Consider the following 18682-nt stretch of genomic DNA (forward strand, 5'->3'; position numbering starts at 1 on the left):
TTGAAACTAATGCAGTACAGTTTCGACCAATTACTTGTCTTAAGCAAGTGTAAAGGTACGACAATGGGAGCGTGTCTGTAAACATTTTTGAAATATACATTCCATAATGGTCAACCCCAAAAAAAAATCATAAAGGAAAAATGTATATGCCTTGATACAGATTTCAAGATTAAAATGATGTGCTCTGTAAAAAATAAACATTTTTAATCTGTGCATGGTAACTGTTTAACAAATTCATTTAATCAACTAATAAGACCTTTGAAAAACAAGGAGGCGGTTTTTTATAAAAAAAAAAGAAAAAAAAAAGTAACAAATAAAAATAAACAGTTTGAATTTTCAAATTTTAGCGATATCGTTAATACATCTTTTTTTATTTAATGACGATTTAAATAAAATTTGTATCCGGTAATTTTTTATTTCACTTTATAAACTTTGCGAGCCGTAGACAGTAAACTACTACCAAATAGATATAGGAAGATGTGGTATGAGTGCCATTGCAATTTCTAACAGTAAAAAGTAAAATCACAAAAATACTGAACTCAGAGGAAAATCAATACGGAAAGTCCATAATCACATGGCAAAATCAAATAACAAAACGCATCAAAAACGAATAGACAAGCACTGTCATATTCCTGACTTGGTACAGGCATTTTCAAATGTAGAAAATGGTGGATTAAACCTGGTTCTATAGCGCTAACCCTCTCTTTTTAATAACAGTCTCATCAAATTCCGTTATATTTACATGATGCGTTAAACCATTATAGGTCAACGCCTTCAACAAAAGCCTTGACTTACACCTAACAGCAAGCTATAAAGGGCCCCAAAAACTCTTTTTTCTAAAATATGCGGTACTAAAAATAGCGGTGCCATAATTCATCGAGGCATTCGGCCAGTACAGCACATTTTGTCCATCTTCAGGGTTAATATGTCACATCTTCCTTTAAACTACCTGCAAATTGTTGTCAGGAAAATATCTTCATCTTGAATGGGGTTCAAAACTATATGGGTGAATTATGGCGTTATTCAATTGTGACGTTATATGTTACTCTTTCCTCCAGATGTGCCATAGATTTGGAGAAAACAAAAATCTGCCATAAATTTGAGTTCTTTGACGTTTGTAACGTCACATTTGCCATAGATTAGGAATCTGTCATAGATTTGGAACCCGCCATAGATTTGAGTCCTAAATATATTCACTACACAATGAAAAAACATACACACCTGTGATAAAAGATCTCATAACTTCCACCATAAGAAGGGGGTTGATCATTACATTATCTCTCAGCTGGGGGGTATCAAAATAAACAATCTTCCCCAGAGAATGATGAAAATGTAGAAAATCAGTCAACTGCTCAGGAGACAGGACAGACACCTCGCTGATATCATTTAATTCTTTAACTTCAGCCAATGACATTATTTGTTTTCCTTCTGCCACTAGTTCAGCGATCTCTAGCTCTAGTGGAACACAAGCATTGGGCATTCTCTCACCCCAGCATGGGTGGTCGAATGTAAGTTCTGTTATTGTTTTCTTTAGAACTTCTATTTCTGGGTCGGCTTGATCTTTGGCATTGACAAATATTAGAGGTCGTAGGACCAGATGATGTTTTCCCTCGTGGTCTTTAAACAACTCCTCAATTCCTCTGTTAAGCTCTCCACGTGTGATCTCAATATTCTCCTGTTAAACATAAAAAGTTGATAGAATAATACACTGTAAAGATACTGTATCACACACCTGGTGATTTATATGCATCTTCAATGGTGGAATATTCCACTGCGTACTACATTAATATTTATCTCAAATTTTTGAATGACATACACCTTCTCTTACAGGTCAATTTTACACTGTTAACCTATTTCTTATACTTTCAAAGATAACAGAATGAAATTGTTATCAGTTGTTAAATATTGCATTCCAATGGGAATACAATAAAAAGGGTCTTTTGAAAGAAAAACTTGTTTTTGATACTTTTGTTCGGTAATTCACTTTACCTACCTAGTAAAGAAACACAAATTAACAAAACAAGTCACATTTAATAAGTTGGCAATAAATCTAAAACAGGTCAAGAGTTTATTTGAGACAATATCCGAAAAAGTCTAATTTTTGTCAATAAGAAAAAACAAAAACAAAATCTTTAGACTCGGTATTTTAATAGCACGAATAGAAGAACACACATTAGGGATCTATAAACTGTTGTCTGTAATTCAAACAATTGTTTAATAAGCAAACAATGGCAATTTTAAATAAAGGGCTGCGCTTTAGCGCATGATACGCCCGTTGCTCCTTTAACATGTCTTTTATGCTCTAAATGAATTTATATGATCAACTAGAAATAGTGTGAGCCCTGTCAAATACCCCCCCCCCCCTCCCAAAAAAAAATAAAAAATAAATAAATAAATAAAAATGCAAAAAAAAACTATTAAGGCTACCTCAAATTTAACTAAGTTTGTTGTCTTAATTTTTCATCCATACATTCTATCTTGTTCACAACACACTTTCTGAGTACCAAATACCTTTTATATTTATTAAGGCACACACATTATATAAAAGTTATAGATGAGATAAAATAGACTAAGTTATTCTGAATATTAGCCTATGTCAATAGATATAAACAATTTATCAAAGTTGCATAAAATTTTGTGAAAGTGTTAGTTATTGTCCCAAAATTGGAAAATCCCCCCTTTTTTAAGCATAAAAATTCATAACACGGAAATGTAAAATCTGAAATTTATAAAAATTGAAAGGGAGCTTACATCAATAGATATAAATATTTCACCAAAGTTTCATGGATATTGGTGAAAGCCTTTTTGAGTTATTGTCCAAAGTGTTAAAAATCCCCATTTCTTTATGAATAAAGCCCCATAAATCCAAAACTTAACATCTGAAATTGATAAAAATTGAAAGGGAGCTTACATCAATAGATAAAAACAATGCACCAAAGTTTCATGGACATTGGTGAAAGCCTTTGTGGGTTATTGTCCGAAGTGTTGAAAATCCCCCCTTTTTTATGAATAAAGTCCCATAAATCCAAAACTTAAAATCTGAAATTAAAAAAAAACGGAAGGGAGCTTACGTCAATAGATATAAACAATTCACTTAAGTTTCATGGAAATTGGTGAAAGTGTTTTTGAGTTATTGTCCGAAGTGTTGACGACGGACGGACAGATGGACGGACGGACAATGGTATATCATAATACGTCCCGTCTAAAAGACGACGGGCGTATAAAAATGGTAAAAAAAAATTCCAGTTCTTTCCTGTTACCAAAGTGAATCAATTTTAAAAAGTTTCTAATGGGGATAAGGAATTAGTTTAAGACACTATTTGATGTTTACTAATATATCCTGCAATAGTTTATCAAATGCCAATTATTGATTTTAACATTTGCAATACAAAAGGTTTAGAAATATACTTAAATATAGTCAGACATGTCGGTAACATGAAAGAATCTTGAGTAACAGGACAACGGTAACATGACAGAGTTGGTAACAGAAAGGATTTTTCTGCTTTATTTTAAAGTTTAAGAAAAATACATCATTTTAGATTGGTCACAATTGGAAGATAACAGCAAACAATGTCATTTATCCTTTGAAACTGTATTTGCAAGATGAAATATCTGCCAAGGTAATGAAAAATTATAAAATAAATTCCTTGCTGTTACTATCTACTATACTAGAATTGCACAATGTTCTCTGCTGTTATCAAAGGGAAAAAAACATATTTTTTTATTCAATATACTGTATATTTTTTTTGAAATTTATTTGATAAGGTGGTGATAACTTAAATATTAAATAAAATGGTTGGCATATAGTAGATTATCTTTTCGATTCTTAAGTGAAATTGTCTTGAACATCCTTCCTGTTACTGATGATGGTTATGCTGTTACTTTTTATCAGGTAACATGACAAAACATAACAGAAAGGAATTACGCGATAGTTTTTGTCCTTTTTATCACATTAAATGTAAGTGTATTTCCTGTGACATATATTTTGTAAAAAGATGATATAAACACACACTTAATGTGTGGTGCACACTTAAAATTATTTACAAAAAGTGTAAGAAAAGGCTACAACAGGATAGAACACCAATAAGTATTTTTCTATAAATTCGTACCTTGGATGGGCTTGAATTTTCAAACCTGGCCGCCTTTCCATATATTTCTTTGTACTAATGCATTCAGGAAATGATGCTCTTCAAAATACTTAATGGGATATAACTCTTGGTCTTGTAAACGTTTCCTCAGGTAAAAAAAACTTAGTGGTAACAGGAAGGAAATCACCCCTGGGGACCATTTTTTTTCTCTTAAAATTTGCAAAATGTTATTACATGCTCTTGTTATAATATAATAAACAGCTGCGCCATGAGCGCATGATACGCCCGACGTCTTGTGTGGAAGTTTTATGCAATAATCATAAAAAGTTTCTGAGGAAGTTTTAAGCAATAACCTTTATTGTTTTTGAGACATGGCGGGACATGTGAAACCCCTAACCCCCCCCGACCCACCCTGTTTTTTTCTACAAATATCACTTAAATAAAATTTTGAATCAAACCAAAAAGTATACAGATCTTTAAATTAGTATAACAAAGAAGTGTGTACAGTTTCAAGCAATAATCATAAATTGTTTTTGAGATACGGCGCGACATGTAAAAAACCCTCCCCTCTTTTACAAAATACTAAATAACTCAAAAATAAAATTTTGAGTCATCACCAAAAAGTATACAGATCTTTAGATTAATATAATAAAGAAGTGTGTAAAGTTTTAAGCAATAATAATAAATGGTTTTTGAGATACGGCACGACATGTAAAAAAACCCTCCCCCTTTTTTACAAAATACTCAATAACTCAAAAATGAAATTTTGAATCATCACCAAAAAGTATACAGATCTTTAGATTAATATAACAAAGAAGTGTGTAAAGTTTTAAGCAATAATCATAAATCGTTTTTGAGATACGGCGCGACATGTAAAAAAACCCTCCCCCTTTTTTACAAAATACTCAAAAACTCAAAAATGAAATTTTGAATTATCACCAAAAAATATACAGATATTAAGATTAATATAACTAAGAAGTGTGTAAAGTTTTAAGCAATAATCAAGAAAAGTTTTTGAGATACGGTGCGACATGTGAAAAAAAACACACCCCTGTTTTAGTTACAAAGTGCCGTAACTCAAAAAGTTTAAATCTTATTTTCACCAAAAAGTATACAGATCATTTGACCATCATAAGAAACAACTATATTAAGTTTCATGAAATTTGGATAAGTCGTTCTCAAGTTACGGTGCGACATGTTTACGCCGGACAGACGGACAGACGGACAGACGGACAGACGGACGGACACCGGACATTTGTATACCATAATACGTCCCGTCAAAATTTTGACGGGCGTATAAAAAGACAAATTAGGGGCAAGTTTATTATATAATATATCATATATGTGAGAATCGGACGCCTGTTGAATTAATTTAGATATTATTTGAATGATTTAGTTTTCAAAATAACACAGGGGACAACATGATTTTAGGGGGGGAAGGGGGTTGAACATTTAAATTACAATATTTTATTGGAAGAAATACAAGAATGAGTGTTTAATTAGCAGGAGTTGGTGCATTATATAATTTAGTTTATACTGAAACTTAAAATGTTCAAAAAAGATGGTTGAAAAAAAAAATTTGGACATGGAAATTAGACCTTTTCAGATATTGTCTCATTTGCATTAACATATGGATATTGTTTCAGTTAAATTTTTTGTTAATAAACAATTGAACTTATTTCAAAACAAAGCATGAATTGTCCTCATGCATTCCCTGTCCCCATTTTTGATTTCACCAACCCATCAACATTTGTTTTACATTTTGGAATTTCAAATAGCTTGGCCTCTGACATCGCTGAGATGTATCAAATTGAATATTAATACAAATGCAAACCAAATATCATTTTCTTATCTATAAGTGGTTCTTCATATATTCTACTCTAGTTATAGGCCCTATAATCTGATCTTAAGTCTATTACTCACAAGTCAATTAGGATCTTGTTCTTTCAAAAGTGTAGCTTTACAAGAAGTTTGGTCAAGTTAAGACATGTGGGCATATTATCAATATGTAAGCATTATAGCTCTTATGAAGCAGTTTTTACACATTATTCAAGTGTTTCAAATGGCAATGACTTACTACTATATATCTAACATTAGATCACTCACCGTTGGTACTTTGTCTTTGTGAGTGGCAACAAACAAGATCTTTGGAATGCCTGCATATACAACCTTACAATAGGTCAGGATGGAATTGACCCAATATTGCAAGAATACTACAAAATAAAATCAAAATCTGTCAAAGTATATACATTCTGCATTTTTCATATTTGTGATACATGTACTACACTTTTAAAAAATTTCATTGTCTTTTGTCTTGTTAACCCCTTATTTTAAAAAAAAACTGGATGAATTGCTGATAAATGAGGTTGATAAAGTATCAATACTTTATGAACCTGATTTATTTAAACAGCTGCATGATAATAGTCTTCCTTTAAGTTGGATTCTCTGTCAAAAAGTGACAACTGTTTCAGTGTATATGTTTATTCTATATTGTTGTATTTGTTCTTCAGACTATTTCATTAACACATGATAGTTAAAGGAAAGCATATTACAACCAGATGCTCCGCAGGGCGAAGCTTTATACGACCGCAGAGGTTGAACCCTGAACGGTTGGGGCAAGTATGGACACAACATTCAAGCTGGATTCCGCTCTAAATTTGGATTGTGATTAAATAGTTGACACAGCATAGGTTTCTGACACAGAATGAATATATTCAAATGAACTTAACATTTTTGTTTTCTCTTAGAGCAATTCACTATGCTGTTGAATATTAATCCTCTCAAAAAAATGTTTGAAGAAATTTTCTTTTTATTTATGAAATTTCAAATGAGAAAAATTGAACCCAATTTTTTAATCACATCCCCCTTTCCCTTATTCCAAAACTAATTTCAATTAAAATATTCTAATGGAGTTTGCAACAATTACTACTCATTTAAATACATCATAAAATATTAAGATGTAAAAAAACTGCTTGTAATCACTGAATGGTAAAGATTATTTAAATTTATCAGTTGGTAGTAAAAAGTGAATATACATTGTATATTGTATATAACAAAGATTTAAGTTGATTCTGGACAAAGAAAGATAACTCCAATTAAAAAAAATTCTTGTAGATATTTCTTGCTTACTATACTGGACAAAGAAAGATAACTCTTAATTAAAAAAAAATTTGCTATTTCACAATATTGTGAAATTAGATATTTCTTGCCATTGCACAATACTGTGCAATTGAAAAGACTTGCTATTGCACAATACTTAATATAATAATTTTAGATCCTGATTTGGACCAACTTGAAAACTGGGCCCATAATCAAAAATCTAAGTACATGTTTATATTCAGCATATCAAAGAGGCCCAAGGATTTAATTTTTGTTAAAATCAAACTTAGTTTAATTTTTGACCCTTTGCACTTTAACTAAGACCAATTTTAAAACTGGACCAAAAATTAAGAATCTACATACACAGTTAGATTTGGCATATCAAAGAACCCCAATTATTCAATTTTTGATGAAATCAAACAATGTTTAATTTTGGACCTCGATTTGGGCCAACCTGAAAACTGGGCCAATAATCAAAAATCTAAGTACATTTTTAGATTCAGCATTTCAAAGAACCCCAAGGTTTCAATTTTTGTTAAAATCAAACTAAGTTTAATTTTGGACCCTTTGGACCTTAATGTAGACCAATTTGAAAACGGGACCAAACATTAAGAATCTACATACACAGTTAGATTCGGCATATTAAAGAACCCCAATTATTCAATTTTGATGAAATCAAACAAAGTTTAATTTTGGACCCTTTGGGCCCCTTTTTCCTTAACTGTTGGGACCAAAACTCCCAAAATCAATACCAACCTTCCTTTTATAGTCATAAACCTTGTGTTTAAATTTCATAGATTTCTATTTACTGTTACTAACGCTATTGTGCAAAAACCAAGAAAAATGCTTATTTGGGTCCCGTTTTGGCCCCTAATCCCTAAACTGTTGGGACCGAAACTCCCAAAATCAAGACCAACCTTTCTTTTGTGGTCATAAACATTGTGTTTAAATTTCATTGATTTCTATTTACTTTAACTAAAGTTATTGTGCGAAAACCAAGAATAATGCTTATTTGGGCCCTTTTTTGGCCCCTAATTCCTAAACTGTTGAAACCAAAACTCCCAAAATCAATCCCAACCTTTCTTTTGTGGTCATAAACCTTGTGTCAAAATTTCATAGATTTCTATTCACTTTTACTAAAGTTATAGTGCGAAAACCAAGAAAATGCTTATTTGGGCCCTTTTTGGCCCCTAATTCCTAAAATGTTGGGACCAAACATACCAAAAGTTAGAGTGCGAAAACTAAAAGTATTCGGACGACGACGACGACGACGACGACGACGACGACGCCAACGTGATAGCAATATACGACGAAATTTTTTTCAAAATTTGCGGTCGTATAAAAAAGGTAACAATGCTTAAGACCTGCATACAATTAAAACGTATACAAACTAATATTTCACACCACCAAAATAATGGCAAGTTCAAGTTGCAGTCCTGTGTAAGATTTTATGGAACAGCCCTAGGATTTTGTGTTTGTTCTAATCACTATCTTGTTTTTTTTAATTATCATTTATGGCCGAGAACACAGTTACTCCGTAGTGCATTTCTTTTAAAAATGCAAATTAAAAAATCACACCTGCTCTATCCAAAATGATGTGATATGGAACCTTATGGTACAATGACAGAGAGAACAGTACACTAACACACAAGTTATTCTCCTGAAACTACAAACATGCTTGGTTTTTTGTCCCTTTTTTACCCCTATTTCCTTAACTATTGGTACCACAACCCCCAAAATTATCCTTCCTTTTGTGGTATTGAATCTTCTTGTAAAATTTCATAGAGATCCATTCACTTCAACTAAAGTTATTGTCCGGAAACCAAATGTGTCGTCGAACGACAACGACATACTAGCATTATATGAACCTCAAAAAAAATGTGTGCGGTCGTATACAAATTCCTGTCCCAATTTGACAAGTAATTCCATTCTCCTACTTACTTTTTTAGGCATAAAATATAAAGAAATAAATCTGGATGGTGTAAGAAAAAAAAATTGCAAGTTATACACTGTCACATGAGGGTCACTATTTGTAGACAATGAAAATCAAACGATGATAACTGTGTCCCGGGACCTTACAACAGACATTTAAAGCCAGGTAGTATTGTTGAAAAGTAGTCCACATTTCCTAAGATTTATTTTCAAAATTAGTTTTCTAAAGAAGTCAAAACTGAAAACTAAAAAAATCCTCATTTTTCCAGATTTTGATGTTAATGAAATACATAATATAAACTAGGACTAATTTCAATCAGTTCTAAGAAGGTTACATTATATAGAAATGTTTAACTCAATGCAATAAATGGAGATGCGGATAAGTGGGTTTCTTACGATGCATGTCCTTCAAAACAGATTCAATCATACTGAAATTATGTAGTTAACAAAGTTCTGTAAATCTGGAATTGCATCATTTGAAAATTATATAAATCAAAAAGAAGCTTTATTCCTTCAATTAAAACGTGCGTTAAAGTAAGAACTGATTAAAAAAAACAAAAATTGTCTGAAATGTTAATGGATGGACGGACAAACTACAATATATCAAATGCTATGTTTTGTCTTTATAAATGTGTTCAGTTTTGGTTCAAGCAAAGCAACACCTTCAAAATACCTACGTGATAAATCCTTCTCATCAAAACTACTATTTTTAGTCTTTGGGTAGATATTTTGAGAAATCAGTATGTAAACATTCTAACATTAAATATGTTTTCTGGTTTACTCATTTAAAACAATAAGAATCTCTATAGGAAAACATTTTTTTTAACATTGCTTAATGACTAGGCCATTAATTGTGAATTTGACAATACATTGCTTAACTTACTTTTACAACAAATAACATATTTTGACACAATTAAGGATAACATTTAACTGAGAGCAGAATAAAAAAGGAAAAAACCAATTTTCCTCTTTTTTCACTCTTAATTCTGACAAGTGCAATTAGAGGCTAAATTTGGACCAGAACGTAATAAATTTATTCTATAACCCATGTATTTGAGAAAAAATCATGTAAAACAAAGACAATTCTGTTAAATTAGACTTTATTTGTTACATTTCAAAATAAGTTTATACTGAATTCTACACTTAGCTCTCCATTTTTAGTCAACTCTGTAAAGGATGCAACATAGAATAAATTTATTCTAAATGCATGGTGCTTTATGTATATGATCATTTATAAAATAAATTTATTATGTAGATATCTATTATTAGTTCTAGAAAATCATAGAATACATTTATTCTACATTTAATGTGATTTATGATTATAATAATTTATAAAATAAATTTATTTTGAAAGTAAAGTAATCTGTAGGGTGAGGTTGAGACACAGAATAAAATTATTCTATGTTCAATGTGATTTTTGTCTTGTATAATAATATATAAAATAAATTTATTCTGAAAGTACAGTTATTATATTAAGGTGGAGACACAGAATAAACTTATTCTACATTCAATGTGGATTAAAAGTATTATGATATATAAAATAAATTTATTTTGATAGTACAGTAATTATGTTAAGGTTGAGACACAGAATAAATTTATTCTGGTTATAAAAATATATAAAATTTGTTTAGGAAAAAATACACTGATCTGTATGATTTGTTTAGGCTACATAGAATAATTTTATTTTAAACTAGCGGTATTTTTGATAATATTTGATATGTTCACATAATTTTACCTTGAAAATACATTTAGGTCAGAAAAAAATGTGTTCCTATATAATTTTCTACCTTTCATGTCTATTTACATGTAAGATTCATAAAAATGTATTTTATTTGAAGTTGCGATGTGACTGTTTATAAACCCAACTTAAGACAATGCATATATCTGCTATCAACAATGCAAAAGGACACTCCCTTGAAATATGAAAACATCAATTTCTTCAGCTGATTTTGTTATGTGGGACTGAATAGAAAAACTGTGCAGCTATTTAAAAAAAAAAATATCAATATATAAATGTAAAATAAACAGATAAGAAATAGTAAAAGTTCAACAGGTTTTTCTTAAATTGAAAATATATCTGTTTTTTAAAACATGTCTCTCTCTGTAGATGCACGTGCTAAAAATTGTCTTTTTTCTTGCTTCTGGATATGCCTGATCTGAAAGAAATAACGACAAATTCAAAACAATTTCAAATATTTTTAGTAACCATACCAAAATTTATAATCTTTGATAAAGAAATTGTCTGTCTTTCTTTTAATCTTACTTATGATGTCCATTTTGCTTATATAATATTATTCACTCTCTTTATTGTAATTAATAATAGTCTTCCTCTGTGTTGAAGTCCGTACTTTGACCTATAATGATTTACTCTTATAAATTGTGACTTGGATGGAGAGTTGTCTCATTGGCACCTATACCACATCTTCTTATATCTATTGCCTATGGATACAGCAAGATAAAGATGGCTATGCTATGCACTTGAACAGTAATTATTGAATTTTAATTTATACAATAAATGGATTAACTTACAGTAACTCATTAAACTTTTACAATTTAAAAGTCAACAATTTATCAAATTAAAACCTCATTATTACATACCTAATCTTCATCTTCAGAGACACTGAATAAGTCAGGACTGAATAACAATCTAGTCTTTTTTGCTGGTGTTTCATAACAGTTTTCTCACTCTACAAGAAATATTTGAAGTTTAAAATGCAGGAACACTTACTCTGTTATTGTTTTTCTTCAGGCATATTTCTTTATTTTTATCAGGATTGGCATGTATCATTCCCAACTTCCTGAATATGCATGTAATATTTGCCATTGGACATTCAGCCAGTCATGATCAATCAATCAATCAATCATAGAGTCTTAAAACAGATGAGTGGTTCATGCCTAGGAGACAGCGAACTGAATACACAAATAACAATTAAAATCAGGTTTCATTAAGTCTGAAACAAAACACAGGACTGGTGTTAACAATACTTTTACCTATCCCATTTAACATACCAGAAAACAAGTAAGACATGTTCCAAAAGGAAAAGCAGCTTCCTCAGGTAAAAATGTGATTAATGTACCCAACACATTCTCCCTTCAACAAAATATTCATTTTCCCTTCAAAACGTTAAAGATGCGCGTTCAGCACTCTGATACAAAAATATATTGAAATTTAGGTACATGTACTTTAGTCAACACTTTACACATTTTATTACCACAATATGAGTGCAAATGTCTCGCCTTTGCCTTACTTATCATTGAAATCATATTGAAAGTCTTTAATACAATTATCAGGTATACTTAACTTTATCAATGCACAACTACAATGTATGACACAACTAAAAATTGTCCAATGAACCATAAAAATGAAGTCGAAGTCAATTGAGACCTGTCAGACGGACATTTCCAGCTGACACTGATTCCATACATGATACACCCTATATAGTGGTCTTACTGCTTAAAGTATCTGAGAAATAGACCAAACCACAAACACTATACATTGGCCAATGAACCATGAAATTGAGGCCAAGGTCAGACGGAACCTGTCGGGTGGATAGGTACACCTTACAATCATTTCAATAATCCATACACCAAATATAGATGACTTACTAGTTATAGTATCTAGATACGGTCTTGCTTAAGTTTCTTTATTTTGGATAACTGATCCATGGAATAAGGTCGAGGTCAGGTTAACTCTACATGTACCTAGCTGACGAACATGTAAATGTTGCTAGGAACCCATATACCAAACAAAGTTATCATATTACTCATAATAAGTGAGTTTTTCATTTAACAAAACACAATGTATCAAGCAGTTACTGAACCATGAAAATGAGGTTGCCGGGACAATGACATATGACAGATGGAAATTTCGTAACATAAGGTATGAAGCATTTAGATTGGATAACTTATAAAATATAATGCTTCAAACAAATAGTGTACACCATCGTCGCCGCCGTTGCTTGGTTGCAATACCTACCATGCCATGTCTCGCATACAGGCGAAAAAAAACCCCAAATCACTGCACAACAGACATCAACGTTTCATATAAACCTCTGAAGAAAGAGATACCTTTCTGCGAATTTTTTTTTCCTGCAAGGACCCTTTAATTTGTATTCATGCTGAACTATATTTCTTCTAGAGTTTAATCGTTAATACACATGATATATATGCTACACTTTTACTTTTTTATATAATTTTTATGAAAATTTACTGTTGTTAAAGTGTGTACATTTCCCTCGAGATACAATGTATATTATTTACCATTTAAAATTCCTTGCAGTCAGAATTAATACATTTTTTTAAAAATTATTCGAAAATGCCTGCCCATAACAAGTATTAATTTGATGACCATTCGGGCATTCATTTGAGAAGAAAGATTCGACTGAGGTGTGTTTTTTCAGGGAGGTTCTTTTAGTTCGAAAAGGACATCTGTGGGGGCGCACTACGTTTGCGCGCATTTGGGGATTAAAATATTTTACGTTTGCGCGCAGCTTTTGATTACATTTACGCGCATTTATTTTACAGGTAATTTCAGGTAAAAATATAAATAAAAATTATATTAAGTTATAAATAACTATATTTTTTTTTGTATTTTCATTTTAATAAATTATTAATTTTAAAAACAGTTTGTTTATCAGTCAAATTATATACTGTTCATATTGAATTCTAAAAGAAAGTAAAAACTCCGTTATAGCTTAAGGCTTAAGGTCAAGTTACAATATATGAATGGGCTATGTCACGGATTTTCTTAAAATTTTGCATACACCTTTGACTTACTGAATTGTGTCTGAAAATCGAAAAAAATCTGCGGTTTTATCTCTTTTTTCCCTGCCTTATGAGACTTATACTAAAGGAAGGGGTACTGATACTTGTAAATAATTGAACAAATTAATAGATAAATAAGCATTATTACCTGTATTTTCCCTAAAACATTACTGATTGAATACTTTCAAAATATGTGCCTTATGATAACATTAAGAATGGAAATGGGGAATGTGTCAAGGAGACAACATACTAAGACTAACGGAAGGGGTACTGATACTTATAAATAATTGAACAAATTAATAAATAAATAAGCATTATTACTTGTATTTTACCTGAGTTTACCTGCCAAAAAAATTCGCGCAAATGTAAACGAAAGCTGCGCGCAAACGTAATGATTTTTGCGCGCAAATGTAATGGTAATGCGCGCAAACGTAATGCACCGATCTGTGGTCTACTAAAACAGTGCATAGTTATGAAAATTTGTCAACAGAAGGCATGAAAGGCTTATAATATCTATGTTAATATATAAATACATAAAATAAATACTTACAAACTTCTGTTGTCTATCCTGATATGTTCCTGGTGCCGTTTCAACCACGACAAATACAATACACAAACGGACATTGAATCGTCGCTCCTAATCTTTGAATAACATTCGAAACAGACCTTTCCTCCATGTACTAACTCGAATAATTCAGCGCCCCCTATCCACTACTTTTCTCGAGGAAATGATTCATGGAGTGATCGAAGTGATCGTAATATAAAGACTGGATTATTCGGGTTATCTATGTACTGACAAATATATTAAGATAGAATCAAATGCACACGCTGTTAATTTATTATGTAATTTCCGTTGTTTGTTTGTCATTATCTATCGTGCGAAATTTTACATTCGGATGTTTATAATTTATTAGGTTTATATGATCACGATGGCTACAGTATGTGGTCATTAAAATATGATATGGGTAATTAGCATATGATAACAAATCGTGTTTGAAGAAAGAATCGTAAGATTTTATATTACAATTATCTTTTTCGTTTGGTTCTTAAAATTAAAAATCATTTACGTTATTAAAAAAAATCGAAGTTTTGAATATACCAATATTTTTTTTTTGTATAGGAACATTTATTCCATAGAAAAACAAAAGAATATTGGGTATCGATCCGTGACACAAAATGAATATAAGCTAGCACATTATAAAACACGTACACAAAATAAGCAAAGGAACGCGCTTTAATTGCTCAAAGTCATATTAAACCTTCAACATGCAACAAAAAGGATCTCACCACACTGCAAATGTAAGACGACCACTAGCAACAGCCAGAGCGAAATAGTTTGCAAAAACAATTTGAATAGACTTCGTAAGATGTTACACCACCATTTTGGGCACGTTAAAAAGGGAAAGAAGTACGTATTTAAAACAAAGTAGTTCTTACGTATTTAAATCAAACTTTATTATATGCAGAATAATTTTCTGTAAGTTATATAGATATCAAATGAAAGGGTAAGGACTGCTGATCCTTGTAGAACACACACATTTGACAGATGAATACAAATGATACAAATAGTTATGAACTAATTCTATAAAATTGAGGGCGTATATATTGCCTGTTACTCAGATATGAAGTACCTAGTTTGGTGTATCCAAAGTTATAATATAATTAGTACAGTCTGATGTGTAAATAATGGTATACTTCTCCCCCATATATATATTTGCATGCTGTTTTTTTTTTTTTTGTGTTGACGTCCGAAATAATGCACTGAAGACTTACAGTTAGGGGTTTTTTGCTTGTGAGATATATATATATGTTAACCCCGCCACAGTATTTATGTATGCGCCTGTCCCAAGTCAGGAGCCTGTAATTCAGTGGTTGTCGTTTGTTTATGTGTTACATATTTTTCGTTCATTTTTTTACATAAATAAGGCCGTTAGTTTTCTCGTTTGAATTGTTTTACATTGTCTTATCGGGGCCTATTATAGCTGACTGTGTGGTGTGGGCTTTGCTCATTGTTGAAGGCCGTACGGTGACCTATAGTTGTTGATGTCTGTGTCATTTTGGTCTTTTGTAGATATAGTTGTCTCATTGGCAATCATACCACATCTTCTTTTTTATATTAGCTTATTGTTCCTGCTTTCCGTAAAAAAAGAATGGCTTTTCCATTATATTATATGTTACATTGCTCCTACCAAACAAATAATGAAGGTTAAGAAAACATTCGTTTATATGTAATGAAAGCATTTGAAGACTGGTACGATTGAAATTAGAATAATGTGTCTTGGCAGAGTGGCATGTCTTCTTACAAAGTTATCTGTATCTTCTGAAAAAACGCGTCAAAAAATCTGACGCAGTTTGTCTAGTACAAAACGTGCAAATAACATAAAGCATGTTGTCATTCTGTGTGTATGTAAGGTAAAAGCTACCACTGGACATCAGACATCGTTATTATCGTCATCCTTATCATTCTTTATATAAATAATGACCGGAGTATCTTATGGTAAAAAGGGACATAAAAAAGTGGTTAAAACTTTGATCCATCATGGTTATCAATCTAAATTAATTTAATTCTCTAATTTCGTTATCCTCTTATAAAATACAAGCACTATCATGGTTCTGGAATGATTTATCCGGGTTATTGTTTCATTGGTAAATTTTAAAATAATCATGAAATGGCGAATTAACTAAAAAAATATAAACTATGAAAGAACGAAGCACTTACTTCAAAGTTGATTAAACCCGCAGGGATTTCAAGAATGCTTTTTACACAAGACAAAGTCAATAAAGAGATTTCATTACGAACCTATCTACTGGATTTATTGTTATTTTGTTCAAGTCCTGAATATGTACGTAATTTTAGCCACATCACGTTCAGCAAACTTAAAAATCGTCTCCTTAATTTTTTTTTATCTGAAAACGATGAAAGCTCATTTAGTCGAGGGTTTCGTTGTATAATTAATGAAGCCCCCCCCCCCCCCCATAGTATCTTTTTCCGTACTGATGCCGTTTCCTCCTTCGACTCACTAAAAATCGAGGTATATTAGTCAAGTTACCGCCACTGGATATGAAGCATGTACAATGTACAGATTTATCATTAGCTTTGAAGAGAATGGGATACCAAACAACATATCCATATTTTTGTTTCGCCTATATATTTTTTAGCCTTAAAGTTCTTTTACATTTTTTTAAATTGTTGAAATTTCTATTACAATTAATGCACTTTTGATTATAAGTTGAAACAATATATATATATAATTAACTATATATAATATTACCTTAAAAACGCATGCACGCGATTTTTTGTTTCTTGATCTTTTTGTTTTTAGAGGCCTGAGGCTGTGATGGTTCAAACCTCGCACATGGCAGTTGCGTTCAAATGCAATCTCAAAAAATAAAGTTGAGAATGGAAATGGGGAATTTGTCAAAAAGACAACAACCCGACCATAGCACAAACAACAGCAGAAGGTCACCAACAGGTCTTAAATGCAACGAGAAATTGCCGCACCCGGAGTCGTCCTTCAGCTGGCCCCAAACAAATATATATACTAGTTCAGTGATAATGAACGCCATACTAAACTTCAATTTGTACACAAGAAACTAAAATTAAAAATAATACAAGACTAGCAAAGGCCAGAGGCTCCTGACTTGGGACAGGCGCAAAAATGCGGCGGGGTTAAACATGTTTATGTGATCTCAACCCTCCCCCTATACCTCTAGCCAATGTAGAAAAGTAAACGCATAACAACAGGCACATTAAAATTCAGTTCAACAGAAGTCCGAGTCTGATGTCAGAAGATGTAAACAAAGAAAATTAACAAAATGACAATAATATACAAATAGCAACAGACTACTAGCAGTTAACTGACATGCAAGCTCCAGACTTCAATTAAACTGATTGAAAGATTATGTCTTCATCATATGAATATCAGGCACAATCATTCCCGTTAGTGGTTTAGTATCATTTATTTAGTAATGATTCTTTATGTCGTAACTACAATTCCGTTCCCTTTTCAGGAATGTGACCCGCCGAATTATCACCGAGTTTGTAATAACATGACCAATACGACGGGTGCCTCACGTGAAATTCTTCCCGTTAGGGGTTTAGTATATTGATTGAATATAATTATCAGTTTTCACGACAAAAATCTTAGATTCTCTCTTGGCATTCCGGCTTTCTCCACCATTACAGTTTGATAACCACGAGATGAACAATATTGTTCTGAAAGTTACATTGATTCCGAAAACACTAATAAATCGATATTTCGGTTTTAGCACCCACTACTCAAGGCATAGGGTTTGAAGATCGATTGGAAAAAAGCAACCGTTTCTAATCACAATGTTTCATAATCAAAATAATGCTTTACTTTGAATACATGGAGGGCAAGGCCTCAACCTATAATATACGTTCTCACAAGTACGAGGGTCAGGATGGGGTCAAATTTAAACCATTTTCTCTTACTATTCTTTCTATTTTTTTGTTCATTATTCTCTATTCTGTAAACCCCCATCCACAGTCTCAGGTATAGACGAAGTGTCATATATGTGGTCTAGTAATGTCAGCAGTGTGAACTGCACATTTATCATTTTGTAGAAAAAGATGAACGGGTGGTGTTTATACATTGTTTTGATGTAAGATATGATACATCTTTTCTATAAAATCGATTGATTGACAGATTGTTGGTTGCTTAACGTGCAGTGTCAAATAGTGCATGCATGCATGCACGGAACGAGAAGCTATTTTAAAACAATACATACCATGAGGAATATCTGTAATAAGGGTAGACCGGGATGAAGTGCGGTAA

At 31.8% G+C, this 18682-nt stretch overlaps 1 protein-coding gene and 1 long non-coding RNA gene across 2 annotated transcripts in view; both read right to left on the reverse strand.

Annotated features, from left to right (window-relative positions):
* Positions 1 to 18682, reverse strand: part of LOC143051538 (uncharacterized) — a 50114-nt gene that overhangs the window by 23010 nt on the left and 8422 nt on the right. The window contains exons 3-4 of the mRNA XM_076224431.1: positions 6195 to 6301; positions 1222 to 1675 (exon numbers count right to left, since the gene is read on the reverse strand). Of these exons, the coding sequence (XP_076080546.1) occupies positions 1222 to 1675; positions 6195 to 6301 (561 nt within the window). The remainder of the gene's footprint in view (positions 1 to 1221; positions 1676 to 6194; positions 6302 to 18682) is intronic.
* Positions 10703 to 14573, reverse strand: LOC143051521 (uncharacterized). Its single transcript, XR_012970822.1, has 3 exons — positions 14434 to 14573; positions 11718 to 11806; positions 10703 to 11275 (listed from the first exon to the last, which is right to left on the reverse strand). It is a non-coding gene; the product is annotated as an uncharacterized LOC143051521 (long non-coding RNA).

The sequence above is a fragment of the Mytilus galloprovincialis genome, chromosome 11 (genome assembly GCF_965363235.1).
Source record: "Mytilus galloprovincialis chromosome 11, xbMytGall1.hap1.1, whole genome shotgun sequence".
Taxonomy (NCBI): domain Eukaryota; kingdom Metazoa; phylum Mollusca; class Bivalvia; order Mytilida; family Mytilidae; genus Mytilus; species Mytilus galloprovincialis.